A 21,899-nucleotide genomic window follows, 5' to 3' on the forward strand; every position below is an offset into this window, starting at 1 on the left:
CAAAGTTTTCAGCTGCTACTGGAAGACGTGTTGAGCAGAAAATGGAGGCCTGTCTCTTCCAGCCTCTCCGACTCGCGCGTGATTGATCGACTCCCCTTTCTCTTTTCTCTCGCTCTCTTGCCCGAAATCTCTAAATCTGACCTCGTCATAGCTATACCTCCCCATCCCATCTTCCGAAGCCTTCCCAGATCGCACTAAAAAGCAAGGACGAAAGCTCGGGTACAGATTGAACCGATCTCCCTTTCCCATCCCGACCTCTTCCTTCTTCCCTCCCAACCATCACAAGCTTCCCCTCCTTACCTCTTCCAACCTCTCTAAAAACAACCCAAAATGCCTCAAGCTCCCTTCTCCCTTCAGTCCTACCTCGGTGAGCATTCCATGTCCCCTTCGGTATACCTCAAAGAGGGCAAGGAGAGGAGGGACGCTCATGACCGGGGCGAGCTTCGACTCTCCTCGCCATCTCTCTTCTTCAACATGTCGCTGATCCCCTTTCTGCTTTGTCTCTGTGATTCGTAGGAAACACGCTCCCTACCCTTACTAGCGAGCTTCCTCTCGGAGTTGGTGAGTCTGCTTTCCTTTGTTTCCGGTGGAGAAGGGTGGAACGGAGGGCAAGGAGGGGGAGGGAGGTGGTGAGCTCGTCGTTCCTTGCGACCTCTCCTCCTCTGAGCGTGTTCCTGAGGAGGTCAGGAAGGGAAGAACGCGCTTGAGCTGTTGGACCGGAGTAGTAGGATGTGTGGAGTGTCCTCTCGAGACTTGAAGTCTTGAGAGTAGGAAGCTTTTGTTGGAAGAATTGTCGGAAGAGGACGGAGAGAGAAGGTCGCTGAGCTCGAACGTGCCTTCCTTCCCTTGCGATAAGAAGACTGACTCCTTCTTCGTCTTTACTCCTTCCATTTGCAGGTCAAAAGGTTCCCAGACCTACTTGGGAAGGACCTCTCAAAGGAATCAGCGTCATCGATGGGTTCGAAGGACAGGTCGAGGAATGTGAGTGCTTCCCTCTCCTCGACCTCTCTTCCCTCTCCTCTCTCTCGCACGTTTCTCGGAGTATACTCTCTCGTTTCGGCACCTGCTCATTTTCTTACGATGAGATCTGACACTCCCTTCGGCTCTTTTGAACCTTCCTGCTCAGACCTCAAGAAGCAGCTGCCCGTCGAGCCTGTCTCCTCTCACCCCGAGCATCACTACCCTCACCTCGCCAGTGCTTCTCGAGCCCTCAAGCTCAACTCGGACGCCGAAGTTCTTCAGGCTCTCAAAACCCTTCCTCTCGAGTCTACCCTCGCCGTTCTCGCAGCCTGGGATCTCTACGAGCACGGACACACCAGTGGAGAGAAGGATCGAATCGCACCCGCCGTCGAGGCGGACGGGCACGAGATTACTACTGGCAAAGTCGGAGAACGAGTGGCCTGGAAGTTCGGAAAGAGTCCTATGGGAGAGACTGTTAGTAACTCTATCTCTTATCTCGGTTTCGGGGAGATTTGATCGTGACGCTGACCTTGGATCTTTTCCTCTTTCTCGGGCGTCTTAGGAGTTCATCCTCGTCGACGACAAGGCCAAACCTGTCTTGGTCGTCCGAGCAGTGTCGGAGAACGTCTTCTCTCACCACGACTGGGATGAGTTCAGTGTGAACGGGCCTTGTGAGTTATCGCAGATTCCTCGGGTTCTCGTTCGGTCGACGCGTCGAGCTTTTGAGGCTGACTTGACTCGTCCGTCGCGTCGGTTTTCGTCTCTCTTCACAGACAGGTACAACCCAAAGTCCAAGGCTAGTTGGCTTTGGTCTCGACAGGTCGGAGGTACTACTCGATTGGGTGTGAAGTTCTTCGTCCTCACCAGCTACAGCAAGTGGGCTTTCGGAGTCTTCAACGAGGACGGCTCGTTCGCCAACGTTTCGTGAGTCTCTCGTTGTTCTAAGGCTCCTTCTCTTTCCTCCTTCTAACTCACATCTCGCTCGTCCTGGCACAGACCCGTTATCTCGAACGACTCGAAGTCTCCTACCGTCCTCGCTGCTCTCACCTACTGGGCGAGATCTGCTCTCGGCCACCCTGAGGGGTACACCACCGTTGTTCGTCTATTCCTCACTCTCTACAACCTCTCTCTCTCGTCCTGACTGACTTTTCGTTTTTTTTGGTCGCTTTACAGACCACGAAGGACGTCTCTAACTTGCCTCAGCTCTTCCCTAGCAACCCTGCTCGACGAGCCTCTCACGGGAAGGCCCAACGAGATCGACCTGAGAAGAGGACTGTAGTCAAGCTTGGTGAGTCCATTCGCCTCTTATGCTCAATTCGAATGGTAGCTGATCTCTTTTTCTCCTTCTCGACGAGCAGGAAACGAAAGCGACGTCGAGGATTCGGACGTCGAGAACCAGTTCGTCCTCGTCCTCTCTACGGCTTCTCCGCTCCGCTCTCTGTCAACTAACAGCTCCCACTCTTCTCTCTCCCTATCACAGGGCTTAAAACTTCCTCTCGACTCTTCGTTCGGTCGCACGTCGAACCGAGCCCTCGCTCTCGCACGCGTCTCTGTGCTTTCCTTCTTCTTTCTTACGCTACCCGTAACGCTATACATACACGACCGAGATGGATGACCCTTTGGACTTCTCATCTTGCTCTGCAGACGAAGAAGAATAGAGGAAAGAAGGAAGAATGAAGGAAGAGGAAGCGGCAGGAGACAAAACAGGGGTTGAGTTTCGCTTCTCGACCGCCGCAGATTCTCCGTTCAGTGAGGTCAGGTGAGTCGAAGAATAGGCCCGAGTTTAGTCTTCTTCTGCTGTGGGTTCGAAGTGGGAGAAGGGGAGAAGGGGAAGGGGAGAAATGAGAGCGAGAGAGGGCTGATCGACGCGACGCGACACGACCGTGCGAAATCACTGTCCTTATCAGCTCTGGTTTTTTTGTCTTCGCTTCCCACATCTCTCTCCCCGTTTCTCGGTCCTACAGGCGGCCTCTTTTCAAGAGCCTTCCTCTCGGTTTCCTCAAGTCCGTCGAACCGAGAGCCTCGTGGCTCAAACTAGTTCCATATGGGGAATAAATCCTCCGAGGAGCGAATTGTTGGCTTCAAATCTTCTCCTCCTTCCTTCTCTTTCCCTCCTCCCCCCGCCACAACCTTCCCCACCCTTTCGTCGCGTACAAACTTTTGGTGAGCACTCTTTCGGACGGCTTGAGAGACCGAGGATGGAAGAGAGGAAGGATGAAGGAGGGAGACAGGGATTTTGAGAAAGAGACCTTGGACTGAATACGGGAAAGGAGGGAGGAGCAGGCAGGGAAGTTGGGGAGAAGAGGAAGAGGGGAGGGAGGATGAGATGGACTCGTCGTTCGACCTTCGCCTGTCCTCTTCTGTCTAACTCCTGCTGACTTCCCTCCTCTTCTTCATCCTCGCTGAACGATTTCAGTGAACCTACAAGAATGGACGCCTCAGCTGCTCATGAAGCGGTAGAACGAGTTCCCTTCGGAACGAGTTGACGCGCAAAACGACCACCGTTGATCCGCCTTCTTTCGCTTCTCCCTCTGCTTCTTGCAGGTTACTCACCAGAAGGTTTTCTGGCTCAACTACGCCGTTGCCGTGTTCTCGTTCGTCCTGCCTTCGCCTTGCTTTTCCTTCGACTCAGAGCTGACCTCGCATTTTCTTCCTTTTGCCTGCGTTCAGTGGAATCGTGAGCCTCCGCTAGTCCTTCAGATCGCTCTCAGGAGCTAATCTATGACTTTTTAACATCTCAGGGGTCTTTCCTCTTTGGTTGTAAGTGCTCCGCGTTTCTCTTTCCCTCATAAAGATCTCGTTCGACTGACGCGTCGTGCTCTCTTTTCTTTCTTTCCTACCTTTTCCTTTCCTCAGACGACAGTGGAATCATCGGTAGTGTCATCTCTCCCGAATACCACCAGTTCCACGACTACTTCGACAGGCCCACTTCGTCTCAAACGGGAGCCATCGTCTCTCTCTTCGCCGGGGGATGCTTCTTCGGAGCCGCTCTCGCAGGGTGAGTCTCTTCGCCTCTTCGTTTGAGCCTCTTCGTTCGACGAACGAGAGAAATGTTGGGCTGATCTCTGCCCCCCCCCGTTTTGCTCAGATACACCGCCAACAAGCTCGGACGAAAGCGAACCATTCAGCTTGGAAGTTTGATAGCTACGGTCGGCTGCTCGATTCAAACTGCTGCTGTCAACGTCGGGATGCTTGTGAGTACGAGCGAAACCGAGAGCGAGGTAGGCGAGTCGAGAGAGCTGACCCTCAATTTCTGGCCCTCGACGACGCAGATGGCGGGAAGGTGAGTTGCGAGCGTCTCGCCTACCTACGATTGGTTCTGATCATGTTCCTCTCCGCACAGATTTATCGCTGGACTGTCCATCGGTGTCTTGTCTATGATCGTTCCCCTCTACCAGGTTCGTTCCGACTCGTCTTCACACGAGAGAAAGATGATGCGCTGACCGTCGTTCATTTTCTGCACTCTCGCTCGCAGGCTGAAATCAGTCCTCCTCACGCTCGAGGTTTGCTCTCGGGATGGACTCAGGTATGTCTCCCAACATTTACTGATAAATTAATCATCGTTACTGACCTGACGTTGTCTCTCTCTTGTTCCCCTTGTGCCTCAGCTCATGATCGCGTTCGGGTGTGTCTTCTTTCCTCCCGTCCCATCTCTTCCGAGCTTATTGAGATTTTGCGAGACTGACTAGCTTAAACCTCATTTCTCAGCTTTTTCATCGCCAACTGGGTCGGAGTGAGTGAATCGATCTTCGACGCGTCGTCTCAAACTCGTCGCCTTCCTTTTCCGATTTGCTCCTCGAACTGACCCGTTATGTTCTCTCATAACCATCTTCTTACAGTACGGCTGCCAGTTTCTCAACAACACCTCTCAATTCAGGGTCCCTCTCGCCATGTAAGTCGACAGAAGAGGGAGCGGAGATCGAAACCTGCGCTCGACACTCGAACTGACTCGTCCTTTCTTTCCACTTCCTTCCCTGCCCTAAAGTCAAATCGCACCTGCCGTCGTTCTTGGTGCTGGAATGTTCCTTTTCCCTTACTCGTCAGTCTTCGCTCGAAACAAGGAAAGGAAGCGCGTTCGATGACCTTTTCGCACCTTCGTTTTTTCAGCCCTCGATGGCTCGCTCAGCAGGGACGACACGAGGAGGCTTTCCAGTCTCTCCTCCGACTCCATGGAAAGGATGCCAATCGAGAAGTCGTTCAGTACGAGATTGACGAGATCGTCACTCAGGTGAGTCGAGTCGATTTCGACGTCCGTCGGGCTCAAAGACTGACTGCCTTCCTCTTTCCTTCTTTACGCCTTACAGATTGAGTGGGAGAGGGAGAACGTGTCGCACAAGTGAGTCTCGCTTCGTTTCCGAGAAGAGATATACATATTTGCTTCCGAAACGCGTCTTTCCTCGATTTAGGTTCTCCGATCTCTTCAATACACGCCCCTCTCTGCATCGCACAGCCTGCGGGATGATGGTGCAGATCTGTTGCCAGTGGACAGGTGTGAATGTCAAGTGAGTTTTGTTCTTGCCTTCCTATACTTCCTTCGACGCGTCGCGACGTGTTGCTGATCTTCCTTCTTCACCCAACGCTCAGCGCCTACTTCGGTCCTACCAGTGAGCCCTATCTATCCCTTATCTTTATATACATCCACTGACCAAATCTCAACCCTCAGTCTACAAGCAGCTCGGATACTCTGGCTCGACGATCCTTCTGATCTCGGGCATTTCTGGAGCTTGGGGTTCGTTCTCTCGTCCTCTCTCTCTCCCTTTCTCGCTCTCTCGTAACGCAGCTAACTCTACTCTCCTATTGTCTTAGGAATGATCTGCACTTTCATCTTCATCACCTTCCTTGTGAGCACCTCTTCTTTCTTCGAAACGCGTCGTCTTTCGACTTTCGAACTCACCTTCTTCGCTTCCTTTCCCACCGTTCTGCAGATCGATCGATGGGGAAGACGACCTCCCCTCGTCTATGGAGGTGTTCTAATGGCTTGTGCTCTCGCCTGGCAGAGTGGTGTTGGGAGCTTGTTCAGGCCCGGACGAGATTACAAGAACGACTCGGCTGGGATCGCTGGTAAGCAAACTGAAACGAACCTGGGCTTCGATGCGTGTTTCTCTCTGACTCGCTCTTCTTTCGGTTTAGGTATCGCTTCGATCTTCGTCTTCAGTGGTGTCTTCTCGATGACCTACGGCCCTGTCTCGTGGGTCTATCAGTCCGAGGTCTTTAGCATGCCTCTTCGAGCAGTGCGTTGTTTTCATTTCGGTTCTGCTCAGTCATCTTTAGGCTGATACGACCTGTTCACTCTTCTTGTACAAGATGGGGACTTCGATCTCGACGATGAGCAACTGTGAGTAGACTTTCGTCCTCGCTTTCTCCCATCGACGACGAGCTGACCTTTATTATCCCTTTTTCTGCTGTCAGGGGCCATGTGAGCTTTCTGCTCTTCTTCGAAGCCTGTAGACTCAGTTCTTACTCGTCTCTATTAACAGGAACGTTTTGCTCTCGCAAATATCACCTATCGGTCTCGAGAAATTGAACTACAAGTGCGTCCGTCGTCTCCACTCCTCTCCCCTCCCCCTCCTTTCCTTGCTGATAGATTCCCCTCGTCTCTTCAGGTTCTTCTTCATTTTCATTGTCAGCAACATCCTCAACTCGATCATCGCTTACTTGTGAGTCTCGCATCCGGTTGATCCTGCGAGGACGAGAAGGCTGATTTGACGCGTTTCTCTTTGTCTTCAGCCTCGTACGTTCAAGCGCCCTCTCTTTGCCACCGCGATCATGTCTGACACCGCTATTTAATTTTTCGAATTACAGTTCAAGGAGACGAAGAACCTCACCCGTTCGTCTCTCCGATTTTTGACCTGCAGGCTGCGTCGACGAGCTGATCTGACCTCCCTCCGTCCTTCTGTTTCCACGTTTCAGTCGAGGAGCTTGGTACGTAGCTGACCTTTCTTCCTCTCAAAGAGGTCTGTCTAGCTGACCTTCACACTTCTTCGATCTCTTTCACAGGACGAGCTTTCGGAGAGTGAGCCAACATCAATCTCCTCCGTTTTCCCCTCTTCCTACTCTGACCTTCCCCTGCCTTCCTACCTCGATCCACAGCGACAACGTCATTGCTCCTCACTCAGCTCGAAGACTCGCCCGAGACGCTGCCGCTCGAGGATCTCCCGTCATCGAAGACGAGGAGAAGAAGGTTCACGACGACGCGACGCACGTCGACCGAATCTAGGCTTCTTCGAACCACCTCTGCTCTCATTTTTTCCTCGTTCACATGGTCTGGTCGATTAGCGTTTCCTTTCTCTTTTCCTTTGGTCTCTTTAACGAATGATGTCTTTCTCTGGAGAGAATGGGAGAAAGTTGCCGTTTGGGGAAGGAGAGGAGGAAGAAAAGGAGACGAGGAGTTGACCCAGCTCTGAGAAAGCTGGCACAGACCTCATTTGTATCGACTGAGCTCGACTTCAAGGAAAAAATGGCCAGAGGCGAAGAGAGGAACAGGGGAGGCCGTCCGAGTCGGACTGACCCCTCGTTTTGCAGGTTACGACATCATTCTGGGACGGAAAGGTCGGCGAGGAATCTGTGGGACTTTGGGTGTTTCCATGACCTAGTCGAGGACAGAAAAATAGAATTCCATGTCGAAAGAAGGGGGAGGTCAAAAGGTGACGAGAGCGAAATCTCCGAGCTCGCACCCTCTCCTTCCCTCTTTCCCTTCCTCCAACCGTCAGCAACTCGAAAAACATCACAGGACTCTAGGACCTCCTCTTCTTCCTTCCGAATTCTCCCACCTAGCTCTTAATCCCCAAGTTGTTCAGCAGCCGGCGTCTTTACCCTCCTCCGTTTCGCCTCTCACCTTCGACCTCCCCTCCTCCTCCTCCTCCCCCTTCCTCCCCTCCCTTCCTTCAGGATGGTCGCCCTCCCTCCAATCCTGAAATCCCGCCCACCTTTGGTGATAGCTCTTCTCTCTCTCTCGGCCTTTCTGTACCTCATCCATCGGACGTTTTTCGCCCTCTCCGCTGAAGACCTCAGGATCGTCCGAATCGATGCAGCTCGTCCGATTCGAGGAAGGTTCCCGTCTTGGTACGGCAATTCAGACGTGGTAGGACCTAGTCCATGGGACTTTGAACCTACGTGGGATGGCTCGAAGGGGAGGAAGAGGAGGGTGCTGTTTTTGACCGGTGAGTTCCAAGGGGAAGGGAAACGTTGAGCTCGAACGAAGAAGGAGAAGGAGAAGCGAAGCTGACCTCGTTCATCCTTCTCTCTCGCCCTTTCAACCGCTTGCTTGTCCCTCGTAGACTACCCAGGTTGGTGCTAGACTTTACCAACCTCATATAATATCCGAAAAAGCTGACTTTTACACTCCTGCACTTCTAGATTACCTGGAACGGATGGAGTTCGTCCTCGTGCCTTTCGCCTTCGAGCTCTCCTCCCTTCGATCCTCTGACGATCCCACCCTCTTTTCACAACAGTACCGTCATCTACGAGCTCGTAGACGCATCTCTTCGGCATCCTGCTCTCATCATAGACGTCTGGGGACCAGGTTGGGGAGACTGGGACTCATCAGCGTCCGTTTCCACGAATCTGGATCGTCGATGGGGGTGCGGCTACTGGGACGTCGTATGGACGTTCGCTTGGTTGTTGAAGAGTGAGTCTGAAGACCTGAGATCGCAGTATGGTAAAGAACGGTTCTCTGTGGACGAGGAGCTGACTTAAGGTCGTTTCCGTCGAGCAGAGGAGAACCCTTTGATGGACGCTCCAGGTTGCAACACCATTTTCGTCCAGTGAGTCTTTGATCTCGATTCCCACCCTTCGTTCACATCCTCGCATTGCTGAACAAGCCTTTACCTTCCTACAGCCAGCTCGGTGACTGCCACGAAGGATCTCCAGACGGCTCTTGCATGCAGGTTCGTTCTCTTCCTCTCTTCTCGACGCGTCGTCTCTCTCGTGCCCGTTCTCTTGCTCATTTCGCTTCATTCTCGATCTCGAAATCTCCAGGAGTGGTTCCCTTACCAAGGAAACGTCACCACCGCTCGGTTTGTCCCCCGACTCCTCGCTTATCTGGAATCAACCTGCCCTGGCCGACGCGTCTTCTTCTTTTCCTTGATTGAACAGTTACGCCTTCGAGCTCACGGACCTCTTCACCCATGAGCGAATCATGAGGCTCTTCCCTGGCCACAAGATGCATCTCTTCGGTCACAGTCCTGATGGAGTGGGCCTCGAACTCTTCAGTTCCTCCTTTCGTTCCCTTGGCTGACTTTGTTTGCTCTCCCGCTTCTCTCCTCCTTCAGGCAAAGTGAGTCCCGCTTCTCCCCTCCTCGTCTCCGCTTTTTCAGAAGCTAATCTATCTCTCTTCGTCAGCCCCTGGGATTTCTACCCTCTCCCGTCTTGGACTCAAAAGAAGCGCGACGCCGTTCTGTTCGGTTTCGAAGGATCCTTCTACCCTCTCAGATCCAAGATCAGTGCTGCTATCTCCCACAAGGAGACTTCGGTTATTCGACATGATCATCCCGGTTCGTTTTGTTTCCCTTCTCGATTCCTCTCGTCCTTCGACGGTGACCTGAATCATTCCTTCGTTGTTCGTTTTCGGATCAGGTTACGGGATCTCTCAGCCCGAGAGCGCGCTCACCAATCGACCGACGGGATATGAGCTTGGATCGGAGCTGCATGTGAATCATGTCAAGACGAGGGAGGCGTTTGCGAAGGGGATGAGGGAGGCGAGGATTTGTGTGGTGAGTTCCAAGTCGAGACGGGTCCGTTCGTTCGAAACGACATGGAAGACGAAGATTGACCTTCCATCCTTTACTTCACAGTTCGACGCCAGCTTGGAAAGGAAGATGATCCGGAAGTGAGTTGCTCGTCGTTTTTGGAGAGGGAAGGAAGCGAGCGACGCGTGCTGATCACTTCGACTTCTCGTTTGGTCTCCGCAGATATGCTCAAGCGATGCTGAGGTTCGTTCGGCGTCCCCATCTTTCTCTCCATGTTTGACTGACATCTGGATCTTTCTACAGCGGTTGCGTCATCGCAGCCGACATCCCAACGGAAATGGAAGGTGCGTCTCTCTCGCAAACTCTCCCTGCTTCGACTCTCCTTCGCTGATCTCCTCCTCCTCTCTCTTCTTCTCTACCAGACGACATCTCCAAGTTCATCATTCGCCTAGAACCCTTCTGGTCTATCGAGGTTCGTTCTTCCCCTCCCTGTCTTTCTTCCTTGCCCGAGCTGACCTTCGCTTTCTCTTTCCTTCGTTTCTCAGGAAATCAACACCGCCATTGCCACTGCTCTCGCCTCTCCTCAAAATCTCCAACACAAAGCCCTCCTCGGGTTCGCGTACGCAAGGGAGCACCTCACCAACCTCTACAAGGTCGATCGGGTGATCCTCGGTCTCGTGGACGATTACGAGAAGGGTCAGAGAGGATACAAGTTCCCTTTCGGGTTCTCGATGAGGTGCGTGGCTCGTTGGGCTCGAATTTCGTCGAAGACTGAGTGGGAGAGGAAGAGAGGCTGACGAGCTGACCCGTTTTTTCCTCCTTCTCCTTTTCGTCTTCGGAAGGTGTCGAGCGTACTGGGGGAACTCGCAAGACTACCGACCTCCTTGGTGCGGGAACTCGTATCTTGGACTGGAGGGTCCGGACAGTTACGGTCCCAATTAGATGTAGATCGGTTTCTTTCGTTCTCGAGCCCGGAAAGAAATTCTGAGACGATGCGTCTCGATGCTTTTCTCCATCGAGCTCCAGTGGTAGTCCGTCGCTCAAAGCAGAGCGAGAGTCAACGATAATTGTAGCTTTCGTTTGGATTTGACGGATCGTTGGATCGACTCAGCCGTTGGCAAGAAAATGGTCGAAACGCGACGCGTCGTCAATTTGCACGAGTTGTCGCCGCTCTTCCTCCTCGCAAAAGCCCCGTCGTCTCTCAAGCCTCGGATTGAGATTTGGTCAGTGGACGTAGATAAAGATAAGTGATAAACAGGGCTCACTGGTAGGACCGAAGTAGGCGCTGAGCGTTGGGTGAAAAAGGAAGATCAGCGAAACGTTGCGACGCATCGAAGAACTCACGTCGGTTCCGCCTTCCTCTTTTGCATTTTTGAAAAGTGGCCAGCGGAGTAGGACCGGATGATGACAATACTTGCGCTCCTCCGTTGACGCAGATCAGTCGACCCTTGGTTCAACACTCGAAGGGACTCGAAAGGCCGACACGCGTCTGGACACCCATTCTCGTTTCAGGTCCTCTCGCTCAGTTCTGTCGCCAATCGCAACGTAGCGCAAAATAAACCATTAAGCGAAAACAAGAAACCATGAAACCCACAAACAGCCCCACCGACCCCCCACCCGATCCCTCTCTCCATCAAACGGCAAACCTCGTCAAGCCGAGCTCCTGCAGCATCTGCTCGTACCTCACCACGAACAACGCTTTTCCTCCTCCAATCGCAACATCTTCCATCCACATCGCAGCTCTGATCCATCTCTTGGCACTCCCGTGATCCTCGAGAGCGAAGAAGGCAGCTGCGACCTGAATCGCAGAGCAGACGGCTCCGTGGGAGTTGGCTCGAGGGGCGGTGAGGATGGGAAGATCGGAGGGTTCGAGAGGGTCCGAGAGCTTCTTCTTGGCTGAAGACGACGAGGAGGAGGTGGTGGAGGTGGCGGAGGGTCGGAAGGTTGAGGAAGAGGACCGTCCGACGACGACGACTCCGACGGATTCGAGCGCTCGGTACTGGTTCTCGACGACGTGCTTGTAGGGTTCCGAGCTTCTCGCCCTGTAGGCCAGGATCCCATGAACGAACGACATCGTCTGGTAAACGTGGTAGAGCTCGGGTTTGAAAGCTCCTCGATGGGGTCCGTAGGTAGCGACGAGTCGTCGAATCGTTTCCTCGAGGTCCTTGATCTTGTTGCGAATGGCTGAAAGGGAACTGGACTCGTCGATTCCTGAACCGTTGGAGAGTCGATCCTCGACGATCCTTCCTCGAGTCTTGAGGTTGAGGCGCCCGTCCTTCCTGTCGTCCGAGCAGAGGGAGCAAGGGCACTCCTTCAAGCCGGGAGGGAGGTGCTTCCCGAGGAGGGCTTGTCGAGCCTCGTACTCCCCGTCGACGGCGTAGCTGATGAAGATCTCGGCTCCAGCTGGGATGGGAGAGATGGCTCGGATGGTTTGGAGGTCTCCGATGGTCGTCCAGCTGGCGGAAGGATCGCACGAGTGGTTGAAGAGCGATCCGGCGGCGAAGAGAGCGACGGGACGACGAGGGTTGTCGGACGCGTCTCGATCCGCTACCGAGAACGACGCTGGTCGAAGGGACTGAGGGGTGAAGGAGTTGTAGCAATCGACCGCTTCGACGAGGGAGGGACTGATGGCCTCTGGTGGTGTGTGAGGTGGGAGGGGAGGAGGAGGAAGGAGAGAGTAGGTCGAAGGAGGAGAGGGAAAGGTTGGACCTGGGTAGAGACCGAGGACGGACGGGACGAGCTCGGGTTGGTAGGTGAGGCGGTGGAAGATGGTCGAGCGAAGGTAGATCTCCTCTGGAGTATCCATCTTGTTGACGAGAAGGTTGAGTCCGATGAAGATTTCGTCCGTTGGAAGGTCCTCCGGGTACGAGACTGCGAAAGCCTTCGACGCTAGAAGAAGCTCTCCTGGCTTGACGTCTCGAGTTGCGACGACTCCCCGTCCTCCTCCTCGGCCTTGAAGGCTGACGACTTCGACGGGTCCAACGAAATTGGCGACGTCGAGCCTGGGAGTCTTCGTCGCGAGAGCTTGTTGATAAAGACTGAGGACGTCGTACTCTCCCGTCGAGGCTTCTCGGACTCGGTTCTTGGCGTTGATGAGTCCTTTCGACGCGTCTTTCGACTCGGGGTAGAGAGCCAGAAAAGCTGCGAATCCGTCCTCGGCGTCCTTCCATCGACGAAGGGAGTAAAGAGCTCTGCATCGTCGAAAGAGTCCCTTCTCCTTCAGTTTCTTGAGCTGCTCCGACGAGGTTGATTCCGACGGCTGGGTATCTGAGAGGAGGGAGAGAGCGAGCTCTGCGTCTGTGAGAGCGGACGAGAAGCGTTCGAGCGACTGAGAGACGACGGCTCGGTTGAGGTGGAGGAGGTAGAGCTGAGGATGGGAGGGATGCTGATCGATTCCGAGGGAGTACGACTTTTCGGCGAGGACGTGTTGGCCTGAGCTGTTTTGCTGAAGGGGAGGAAGACGGAGAGACGGTCAGCGTGCGCTCAAGCTCGAGCAAAAAGCTAGAGGCATGCAACGGGAAGAGGAGAAGAGCTGGACTAACGTTGTTGCCTAGCTTCTTCCAAGCCTCGAACGATCTCCTCGTATCCTCTGGAACGGACCAAGGTCGACCACCAAACCCCGAATCGATCCAAACAGAGCCTCTGCTTTGGATCTCGCTCTAGCGGACTCGAGCTCAGCTTGGAGGCCGCCGAGGTCGTCGAGAGGGCCAGCAGGCGGAGCGGCTCGAGGAGGAGGGAAGAGGGAGGAAGGGTCGAGGTTGAGTGTGGAAGCGAGGAGAGCGAGTTGATCTGGCGTGAAGTTGGGAAGCATGGCTCTCGGGTTTTTAAGAGGATGTAGGGTGTTGTCGTTGGTGGATGAGTGGCGAAGGAGGAGGGGGACGAGATGTGGACGACCAGTGCGAGGGAGAAGTCGAAGGAGGAGGAGGAGCGACGAGAGCTGAGAGCGACCTGAGGCTCGATTTGGAAAGGCGGGTGGGAGAAGAGATGCTGGTGGGGATGAAACGAGACTTTTTGAAGGATTATCTGCTTTGAGATGCTGGACGTTAGGAGGGAAGGAGGAACGAGCTTCACGCCCTCCGCCTTCCCCCCAACCCTCACCATCTCCCTTCCTCCCTTCTCTCTCCTTTTCTTCCCTTTCTCGGCCATGTCTCTCTCCACCGTCCTCTCGGATCACCCTAGTGAGCTCGTTCCTGACCTTATCTCTCCGTTCAAACTTTCCAAGAGAGCTCACCGCGTCTTCGTCCTTCCGTTCGTCCAGTTGCGAGCTCGACCTTCGCTCTCGTCGGCGCTGTTTTCGTTCTCTCGCATGCTTTGAGCTTCGTCAAGCTCGTTTCTCAGCTCGTTCTGGTCAAGGGAAAGAGCGTGAGTTCTTTGGATGTTGTGTTTTTGTCGGGTTGGTGGGAGGAAGAGGGGAAGAGATGTTTTGAAGGAGGGAGGACGAGCTCGCTGAAGAAGGGAGGACGGACGAGAGCTCGCATCCCCTTTACTTCGAAGCAGATTTGCTGACCTCTCCATCTCCTACGATCATCTCTCTACAGCTCAAAAGCTACGGTGCCGGAAAAGGAGCCTGGGCAGGTCCGTCGTCTCTCTCTCTGCTGCTTCCCTTCCCCTCCAAGCTGAACCATCTCCTTCCCTCCCTCCCTCCTTCTAGCCATCACCGGACCCACAGGAGACATCGGAACCGCCTTCGCTCATCAAATTGCCAAAGCAGGTTTCAACGTCGTCTTGATCGGAAGGAACCCGACCAAACTAGGAGAGATCGCAGAGCAGCTCAGTTCGTCGCTTTCCGCCCTTCCTTCCTCCGATGTGTTTTGAGCTCATTCGTTCTGCGTTCGTCTTGGGTTGTTCGTAGAGTCCAAGTACAAAGTACAAACCAAGGAGGTTGTGATTGATCTGGGGAAACCTACTCCTGAAGCGTTCGAGGAGCTGAGGTCTATGGGGCGGGAGATTGAGATCAACGTGCTAGGTGAGCTCGAGCCTTTCCTCCCTTCCCTCCTCCGACTCTCGCTGACTCTCGTTCATCGGTTCCGATTCGGTAGTCAACAACGCTGGAGTCTCCCACGAGATGCCTGTTTACTTCTCCGAGACGGAGGACGAGGAGCTCTTGAGCATTTTGGAAGTCGTCAGTCCTTTCCTCTCTCTTCCTCCTTCCCGCTCGAGTTGAGCTCGACCTGACCCTTCCTCTTCTCGGCACGATGCACAGAACACCAAATCCACCCTCCTCATCACCAAAGCTCTTCTCCCTCCCATGCTCGCTCGGTTCGTCACCCACCCTTTCCCTCCTTCCTTCCCTTGCTCTCTCGTCGCGTCCCAAAACCTGACCCACGTCTCCCCCTTTTGCAGAAAAAACGGTCTCATTCTCACCATCGGTTCCTTCTCAGCTCTCGTCCCTTCAGCCATGCTCGCAACCTACACCGGAGCCAAAGCCTTCCTCGAACGATGGTCCCAAGCTCTCGGAGAGGAAACCAAGGAGTTTGGGGTGGACGTGAGGCTCGTGCTGCCTTACTTTGTGGTGCGTCGTTTCCTTCCCCTTCCCTCTTCTTTTTTTTCCTTTTCTTTCCCCATCGTCTAACCTCCCTGTCGTCCTCGCAGGTCTCCAACATGTCCAAGATCCGCCGACCTTCCCTCCTCATCCCTACCGCTCCCGCTTTCGTCCGCGCTACCCTCGCGTCCATCGGACAGGCTCGAGGAGCAGCTGGGAGGCCGTACACTTCCACGCCGTACTGGTCTCATGCGGTGTTTGATTGGGCGATGGGGACGTTTGGGTTGGGTGGGCAGTTCGCTATTTCGAAGGGGTTGGGTGAGTGCGAGTCTCTTTGTCTCCTTCTTTTCCGGTCGCTTTCGAGAGTTCGTTCCGAGTTCGGGTTGGGAGCTGACCAGACTGGAGTTTTGGGTTGGGAGATAGCGATGCACAAGGACATTCGAAGGAGGGCGTTGGCGAAGAAGGCTAGGTTGGCGAAGAGCCAGTAGACGTCCGAAGCCAAGGGAGAGTTCGGGGTTGGAGGAGTCGATTTGGCGTAGATTTGCAGTAGGATCGATTGAGATGGGAGTTGGGGTTTGAACCATGGCTCGAAGTTGATGGATCTCGCTTTTGGTTCGAGCAAGAAAGAGAGAGAGAGAGAGGGCGAAGGATCTCGACGCGTCTGATTCGATCCTCCTCTTGCGCTCTCGCTCTGGTTCTCAATTTTTCCTTCCTCAGCCTCAGATGATATAAACGGAATGTCATTAGGATCATTAACCACCTAACCCAACCCAGATACACACGTCCCTCCCCTGCCCCTCCTCTCTCGTCTCGTCTCGTCTCGTCTCGTCCCCTCTCCCCTTCCTCTGCTCTCCCCTCCGTTCGTCCTCAAGCGAGACAAGTTAAATCAAGATCACCGCCATCAAAAGGATGATGAGGAGCACGATGAGGAGGAGGATGCACCATCCTGAGCCTTTTTCTGTGCGACGAAAACCAAAAAGGAAGGAAAGGAGGGAGGGAGGGTTAGTGAGACGAGAGAACGAGGAAGCACGCGAACGCATGGAAGAAGCGAGGAGGGAAGAAGAGAGAGCAGTAGGAAGAGTGAGAGTGTGGGTGGGAGATGAAAAGGAGGGAGGGAGAAAAAAGGGAAAGAGAGAGAGAGAAAGGGGAGACCGACGAACGAACCTTCCGACTTCCTCATGAAATCCCCCATCTTCTTCATGGCCTTGTTGAGTCTCCCCTCCGTCGAATCGACATGGCCTGATAGATCTTCTAGCATGCTGTTTCACACGCAACGAACGGCAAGACGCAGTCAGCTTCGAGAGCGAGGAATGAACGAGAACGCGTCGAGAAGGTGCGGTTGAGTTTTGATCTCACACATTCTGATCCCCCACCTCCCTCCCCATGAGCGACGCCTGTCCATGCAGAGTGCTGAGCGTTCCAGAAATGAGCGAGAGGGTTTGATCTTGGTTGTCCATCAAAGCCTGTTCGAAAGGAAACGAAACGGTACGAGGGTGAGTCTTGCGCGTTTCGAGTTGGACGAAAAAGGAAACTAGAGAGGAGGACTGACCATCTGTTCCTCCCTCTCCCAAGACTCTACATCGTTCGGTTCCCCTAGGGAGGACTCCTCGTCGCGGTAGGCGTGTGATGGCGGTGGACGACGCGAGGAGGAGGGACCTGTCGAGGGGTTCTGAGATCGAGGAAGAGATGGGAAACGAGGTGAGAAAGGAAAGCAGGATATGCAAGAAAGGAGGAGATGCTTACCCCAGTCTGTATAGATCTCCGAATAGCCTATCCATTCCAACAAAGCGTCGAGCAAGATCAGCTTCAACTCAGCCCATCTCTCCCTCCCTCTCTCCCCTCTCTCATTTCGGACTCACCTCCACCCTCCCCTTGACCTCCCTCACAAACTTGCGTCTGCTCCTAATCTCCTCCTCGTCCAACCCGTACATCCCTCCCACGCTCTCCACCACCCTCACGCTCTCCTCCAGATCCTCGATATCCGCGTCCAAAGCGCCGAGGGTGCCTCGAAGTTCGTCGCGGGCGGAGTTGAGCTCACGAGATTGGGAGGGCGAGGGTGGTTTGGAGGAAGAGGAGGATTGGGAGAGGAGACGGGTGTAGGTTGAGAGGAGGGAGGGGAGCGAGGAGAGAGTGGATTCGAGTTCGTACTGCGAGAGGGGAGGAGGGACAAGGGAGGAGGTGTGTGAGCTTCGTTCGAGGAGGGTTGGGTTGATTCCGGATCCGAGGAGATGTGGAGAAGGTCCGATAGGGTTTGCTTCCGGAGATAAAAATCACCGGGCTCGAGGGATCGGATGAAAGATAGAGAGAGGGAGGGAGGGAAGGAGGGAGGGAGGGAAGGAGAGGAGGAGCTGACCTTGACGTCGAAGAAGGCTGAATTCCGACCAGAGCAGAGAGAGTGGGGTGAGCTTTTGATTCGATTAGATATGAAGAAGACCCGGATAGACTCACGATCTTTACTCATCTCTGCGTAATCAACAAAAGTGTATAAGAGGGAAGATGGTCGTTGCAAGCGAACACACCCAGCGTCGCCTCCCCCCTCCTCTGGTTTCGAGCTCGCTTCCTTCCCTTCCTCTCCTTCCCTCTTAACGACCAGCAACTCAACTTAACCCTCCCCTTCTCCCTCTCCCTTCTCCCTTTCGGCCTTCTTAAACGTCTCGTGAAGACGTCGGCCTCTGCTTTGAGAGGATGAGCTCCTCCTTCGACCCGTTCGACATCCGAATGCAACTTCTTTCTCATCTCTCGAAACTCAACGCTTCCCAGCAATCCATTCAAAAAGTAGTCCAGTTCACGATCAAGTACGGAGCGAGATGCGGAGAGGATCTGTGGGACTGCATCATTGAGGAGTGCGAGAAGGTGAGTCTACGAGATGTGGGAGCGAACAGAGGGAGGTGAGGGAGGAGGAGGCATGAGAGAGGATGGTTAGAGCGAGATGGGGATGGATTCTGGTAGGGAGGGGTTGCTACGATGGGATTTGCGTCCATAGTGGCTCTTACAAGGGCTGGTGTATAGAGCTTTAGGAAGGAGATCGTTTAAGGAGAAGGAAGGAACGAACGACCTCCTCGTCCCTTCCTTGAGGTCGGCGGTCTCGCTCGTTTCGAGCTCATCCTTTGGCGATAAACAACCGAGGAGCTCATTTCGACAACCCCCGTAGACTCTATAGGAGTCTAGCCTCCTAATGGTACTTCAATATCCGAGCAACTATGTCGATTCGAGCTTCAATCGACTCGACTCGCCTCTCCTTCCCTCTCCCCTCACCTCCCCACCTCGTCCCATCCTCTCACACCCTCGTCCTGCTCCTTCCTCCTTCAAACATCTTTCCTCTTCTGTATTCATATATATCCTGACTTCCTCCTTTAACCTCTTATCCTCCAGGGCACCCTCAACGTCCGAATCAACGTCCTCTTCCTCCTCGACTCCCTCTGCGAAACCTCGCTCTACGTCGGTCTCCCGGACGCTCCTTACGTCGACTACGTCACCAGAGATCTATCCAAGATAGTAGAGCTCGTCGTGCCGGAAAGCAGGGAGGGAGTTTTGAACTTGTTGAGTGCGAAACAGGTCAGTTTAGGGAGCGAACGAACGAGAGGGAGGGGTGGACGTGTTGAGAGAGAGAAAACGAGCTGACCGGCGTTATTTGCTGTATGGTCAACGACGGTCAGATCCTCGAGAGTTGGAGAACTAAACGAGTCATCAATCCCGAGTTGGTGGATCACGTTCTGGAGACCTTGGAGAAGAGGAAAGCGACGTGAGTGCTTTCGACCTCCGTTCCTTTCTCTCGATCCGTTCGCCAGCATGAAACAAGAAGGAGCTGATTCGGTTTCTGCCTTTGTTCTCGTTCTCTAGTGCCCACGTTGCCTCTTCGAACAGTCGGAAACGAGCTCACTACGAGAACTTCTCTCACGCCGACACGCTTCGGAGAATGGAGGAAGATCGAGAACGAGTGAGTCCAGCTTTCGTTTCTCTCGCCTCTATACTCTCATGTCTCGTATTTTTCAACGTTCTACCGGTCGGATTGTCGGGCTTCTTCCCTTTGCTACTCCTCACGTCTCTTTCTCGGTCGCTTCTCCTCGCTGACCTCTCTCCCTCCTTCCCCTCCAGCAAAAACGCCTTCGAGAACGAATCTGGATCCTCCCCATCCCTCATCTCCTCCCTTCTTCATCCAATCCTTCGTCTTCTCGTCGCCAGTCTGCGTCTTACTCCTCCTCTCGCTTCCCATCCACACCCTCCACCGACCCTTCCCCCGAATCTCCCTTCACCCCCGCTTCGCCCTTCACACCCAAGACGCCTCGGGAACTTGCTCTTGGAAGCAGTGGGAGCGGGAAAGATAAAGGAGAGAGGGAAAGAGCTCGGGAGAGGGAGAAGGTTGGGGTCATGGAGAGTGCGTTGGACATTGAGTTCGAGCAGGTTTGGGAGACGACGAGCGAACTGAACGAGGATGATTTGAGGGAGATGGAAGTGAGTGTTTCGGTCTGTTCCTTCTTCGGTGTTCTTGCAAGGACCCTAACTGATCCTTCAAGTTGCTTCGTTGTGCAGGAGGAGAACTCAGCGTGCTTCGACCCTCCGATACGACCAGAAACCCTCGTCGACGACCCAGCGACAAAACCACCTTCCCCACCCACGCCTCTACTTCCCACACCTCTACCCTCCCACTCCTCTCGAAACCCTCTCACTTCTTCCGCTTCGGCTTCCTCATCGAAGCTCTCCTCGCCCAAAATCGTGGCCTCTTCCATCGAGAAGAACGCGTCGCGTCCGCTTCCCTCCCAACTCTCCAACGAGATCTCGAGAACTCACTCGGCTCCACCACTACACCCATCCGCACCCACTCCTCCTCCCTCGGCTCCGTCGAATCCATACTCCAGATCCTCTCATCACGAACAACAACAGCAACATCAACAGCAACGACCTCCTCTCCCCTCCCCGAATCCAATCTCAAACCAATCCCCCTTCCCTCCTCCACCTCCCACCCTCAACCCAACGCAGAACTATGGCTTCCCACCACCTCCTCTCGCTCCTCCTCCAACCCTCTCTCGAAACCTCTCCCAGTCGCAGCCAAACTACTCCCTCCCGCCTCCAACCTTCCCTCCCTCCTCCTCTTCACCCTACCCAGCCTACCCACCCCCACCACCAACCCTCTTTCAACCTCCTCCTCCAACACTTCCGCTCCAATCCTGGCAGCAACCTTCAGGTCCTCCTCCTCCGTTCCCACCTCCAGGCTTTTCGCTACACCCACCGTTACCGCCTCACATGCTTCCTCCTCCTCCTCAACAGCAACAACCGCAAGCGTACGATCCGTCCGCCTTCCCTCCTTACCCACCACCACCACCGCAACCGACACTCTCAACGGCGATGGTTCCTCCACCGGGAACACCGACGGGTCCAGGGTCGTACTCGCGTCCTCCGCTGGCGGGGACGAGAGGGTACGAGAGAAGTGGTGGAGCAGGAGCAGGAGACGGGTACGGGCAGGGGTATCAGAGAGGGAGAGGGAGGTAGTTTTTGGGTGTGAGCGGAGACGTTGGAAAGGAGGTGGTGGTAGGAGACGAGGAGAGAGGGGATCTCGATGCGACGTTTTTTCTTTTCTTTGTAGGATCGTTTCCGTCTGGCTTGATGGGGGAAAGCGAGCAGCGGATTGAAGAGAGGAGAGATGTTTCTCGCAGGCACTGGAGTTCGAGATGAAGGTGGGAGGAGGGAAGAAGGAAGAAGAGAGGTCGAAACCAAACCCTCGACGCGTCTCGAGCTCGACTCGCCTCATATCTCCTCCCTCCTCGATCAAGTCGCTCGTTCGCTCGTCTATCTTTTTCTTCCCCTCTCATGGCGTTCAAGGTTTCAAGCTCTTTGAATAGGGAAAACCTTCCTCGCTCCTCGCGCCTCTGCCTAGCAACCGCCGTCTCCCAATCTCTTCAATCGATTTGGGGGAAACGTCAGCTGATTCTCAACCACCACCGTCTCTTCCTTCTTCATCCTTTTATCCCTTCCAGCTTGGCGGTCGCGTCGAGGACGTCTAGGGGCGCTGGCTGCACGCAGGAACGCTTCTAGACGTCCGACGGGAGATCCAAGAGCTGTTGGGGTCGAGAGGTGAAGCGGATGAGGTGGAGCTCGTTTTCGTTTCCTTTCCTGCCTCGCTCGTTCCTACTTCTCATCTAGCGACTCATGATATAGAGCGTAGGCGAAACTTCCATGGGAAGCGATCCTACGCTGGTTTGGTGCTGGGGAGCAGGTGTGACGCAGAGACGATAACGGGAGGAGCGTTGAGTGGTGGAACGGGTTTCTTCCTTCCTCTCTTTCTCTTCTTTCTGTCTCTTCTCTCCTCCGAGCTGGTGTAGTCCTCAGCTGGCCGAGATCTCTTCTAGGGCTCGAGTACCGACCTTACGAGGCTTCTCTCGAGCTCGGGGGTCAAAACTCAGCTGAAATCGCTCGACGCTCGTGTCTCTCTTCTCCTCCTCCTTCTCTTCGTTCTCTCCTTTCCTTCGTGATCCCTCGACCTGTCCCTGCTCTGAGGTCATGAACTCTGCCTTTCGCTCGTATCCTCGTTGTTCTCGTCCTACATGGAGAGAACGCTTCGATCCGAGTCGGACCGGGATTCTTGACCCCTCGGTTTGGGATGCCTCGCTCCTTCTTTCTTCTTCGTATCCTCTCTTCATTTCATCTCTGGAGGCTAGAAAGGAGGTGCGAGAGGGAGTCTGGATAGATGCTGTGGGGAATACGAGGCACTGGGGGAGGGTCGTGACGGCAACGCGTCTTCCTTCCCTCGTTGCCTTCACCTTCACCGTTTCTCT

The 21,899-nt window shown here is 54.3% G+C and overlaps 6 protein-coding genes across 6 annotated transcripts; 4 read left to right on the plus strand and 2 right to left on the minus strand.

Moving 5' to 3' along the window:
- Window positions 1-330: 330 nt before the first annotated feature.
- BDY24DRAFT_370197 (uncharacterized protein) lies at window positions 331-7,177 on the plus strand (the record flags this gene model as incomplete). Its single annotated transcript, XM_076638099.1, has 35 exons — window positions 331-367; window positions 517-561; window positions 898-981; window positions 1,127-1,434; window positions 1,523-1,631; window positions 1,734-1,884; window positions 1,957-2,056; window positions 2,134-2,248; window positions 2,925-2,963; window positions 3,505-3,554; window positions 3,631-3,637; window positions 3,817-3,958; window positions 4,049-4,154; window positions 4,233-4,243; window positions 4,304-4,358; window positions 4,436-4,486; window positions 4,569-4,585; window positions 4,669-4,693; window positions 4,800-4,852; window positions 4,946-4,999; window positions 5,068-5,188; window positions 5,265-5,296; window positions 5,367-5,462; window positions 5,545-5,564; window positions 5,767-5,801; window positions 5,886-6,021; window positions 6,091-6,191; window positions 6,232-6,295; window positions 6,370-6,376; window positions 6,438-6,491; window positions 6,545-6,617; window positions 6,763-6,787; window positions 6,871-6,882; window positions 6,958-6,973; window positions 7,051-7,177. 35 exons carry the CDS (start codon window positions 331-333, stop codon window positions 7,175-7,177), a joined length of 2,478 nt encoding a protein of 825 aa, XP_076496642.1.
- Window positions 7,178-7,826: 649 nt separating this feature from the next.
- BDY24DRAFT_388663 (uncharacterized protein) lies at window positions 7,827-10,608 on the plus strand. Its single transcript, XM_076640400.1, has 17 exons — window positions 7,827-8,120; window positions 8,238-8,246; window positions 8,317-8,335; window positions 8,412-8,587; window positions 8,675-8,723; window positions 8,798-8,846; window positions 8,938-8,975; window positions 9,055-9,151; window positions 9,231-9,235; window positions 9,301-9,452; window positions 9,535-9,671; window positions 9,753-9,787; window positions 9,870-9,890; window positions 9,951-9,991; window positions 10,070-10,119; window positions 10,193-10,383; window positions 10,490-10,608. Exons 1-17 carry the CDS (start codon window positions 7,850-7,852, stop codon window positions 10,587-10,589), a joined length of 1,440 nt encoding a protein of 479 aa, XP_076496643.1. The 5' UTR covers window positions 7,827-7,849; the 3' UTR covers window positions 10,590-10,608.
- A 672-nt stretch (window positions 10,609-11,280) lies between these two features.
- Window positions 11,281-13,458, minus strand: BDY24DRAFT_415074 (uncharacterized protein; the record flags this gene model as incomplete). The annotated part of the gene is made up of 3 exons (XM_076643403.1): window positions 11,281-13,092; window positions 13,221-13,236; window positions 13,316-13,458. The coding sequence occupies 3 exons, from the start codon at window positions 13,456-13,458 to the stop codon at window positions 11,281-11,283; spliced, it is 1,971 nt and encodes a 656-aa protein (XP_076496644.1).
- A 288-nt stretch (window positions 13,459-13,746) lies between these two features.
- IFA38 (ketoreductase) lies at window positions 13,747-16,010 on the plus strand. The gene is made up of 10 exons (XM_076640401.1): window positions 13,747-13,825; window positions 13,906-14,009; window positions 14,186-14,222; window positions 14,299-14,421; window positions 14,500-14,613; window positions 14,687-14,769; window positions 14,851-14,906; window positions 14,991-15,159; window positions 15,240-15,447; window positions 15,553-16,010. The coding sequence occupies exons 1-10, from the start codon at window positions 13,792-13,794 to the stop codon at window positions 15,615-15,617; spliced, it is 993 nt and encodes a 330-aa protein (XP_076496645.1). The 5' UTR covers window positions 13,747-13,791; the 3' UTR covers window positions 15,618-16,010.
- Window positions 15,862-17,666, minus strand: TLG1 (Tlg1p). Its single transcript, XM_076644991.1, has 8 exons — window positions 17,578-17,666; window positions 17,483-17,499; window positions 16,989-17,276; window positions 16,873-16,899; window positions 16,679-16,798; window positions 16,486-16,592; window positions 16,294-16,388; window positions 15,862-16,087 (listed from the first exon to the last, which is right to left on the minus strand). Exons 1-8 carry the CDS (start codon window positions 17,588-17,590, stop codon window positions 16,011-16,013), a joined length of 744 nt encoding a protein of 247 aa, XP_076496646.1. The 5' UTR covers window positions 17,591-17,666; the 3' UTR covers window positions 15,862-16,010.
- Window positions 17,667-17,694: 28 nt separating this feature from the next.
- On the plus strand, window positions 17,695-20,961 carry BDY24DRAFT_388679 (CTD kinase subunit gamma CTK3-domain-containing protein). Its single transcript, XM_076640402.1, has 6 exons — window positions 17,695-17,982; window positions 18,502-18,684; window positions 18,786-18,871; window positions 18,970-19,066; window positions 19,225-19,581; window positions 19,660-20,961. The coding sequence occupies exons 1-6, from the start codon at window positions 17,815-17,817 to the stop codon at window positions 20,614-20,616; spliced, it is 1,848 nt and encodes a 615-aa protein (XP_076496647.1). The 5' UTR covers window positions 17,695-17,814; the 3' UTR covers window positions 20,617-20,961.
- Window positions 20,962-21,899: the final 938 nt, after the last annotated feature.

The sequence above is a fragment of the Mrakia frigida genome, assembly GCF_051309035.1.
Source record: "Mrakia frigida strain ATCC 22029 unplaced genomic scaffold BDY24scaffold_15, whole genome shotgun sequence".
NCBI lineage: Eukaryota > Fungi > Basidiomycota > Tremellomycetes > Cystofilobasidiales > Mrakiaceae > Mrakia > Mrakia frigida.

Excerpts from the sequence above, each read along its gene's own strand:
- BDY24DRAFT_388663 (XM_076640400.1), top strand. The coding sequence starts at position 7,850 with ATGGTCGCCCTCCCTCCAATCCTGAAATCCCGCCCACCTTTGGTGATA. Across the intron at positions 8,588-8,674 it reads GTTCGCTTGGTTGTTGAAGA|AGGAGAACCCTTTGATGGAC; the intron begins GTGAGTCTGAAG and ends TCCGTCGAGCAG. Across the intron at positions 9,453-9,534 it reads TATTCGACATGATCATCCCG|GTTACGGGATCTCTCAGCCC; the intron begins GTTCGTTTTGTT and ends TTTTCGGATCAG.
- IFA38 (XM_076640401.1), top strand. The coding sequence starts at position 13,792 with ATGTCTCTCTCCACCGTCCTCTCGGATCACCCTA. Across the intron at positions 14,422-14,499 it reads AGAGATCGCAGAGCAGCTCA|AGTCCAAGTACAAAGTACAA; the intron begins GTTCGTCGCTTT and ends GGTTGTTCGTAG. Across the intron at positions 14,614-14,686 it reads GATTGAGATCAACGTGCTAG|TCAACAACGCTGGAGTCTCC; the intron begins GTGAGCTCGAGC and ends CCGATTCGGTAG.
- TLG1 (XM_076644991.1), bottom strand. Across the intron at positions 16,593-16,678 it reads GGGAGAGGGAGGAACAGATG|GCTTTGATGGACAACCAAGA; the intron begins GTCAGTCCTCCT and ends CCTTTCGAACAG. Across the intron at positions 16,389-16,485 it reads GAGGTGGGGGATCAGAATGT|CATGCTAGAAGATCTATCAG; the intron begins GTGAGATCAAAA and ends CGTGTGAAACAG.
- BDY24DRAFT_388679 (XM_076640402.1), top strand. The coding sequence starts at position 17,815 with ATGAGCTCCTCCTTCGACCCGTTCGACATCCGAATGCAACTTCTTTCT. Across the intron at positions 18,685-18,785 it reads ACTTGTTGAGTGCGAAACAG|ATCCTCGAGAGTTGGAGAAC; the intron begins GTCAGTTTAGGG and ends AACGACGGTCAG. Across the intron at positions 18,872-18,969 it reads TTGGAGAAGAGGAAAGCGAC|TGCCCACGTTGCCTCTTCGA; the intron begins GTGAGTGCTTTC and ends CTCGTTCTCTAG.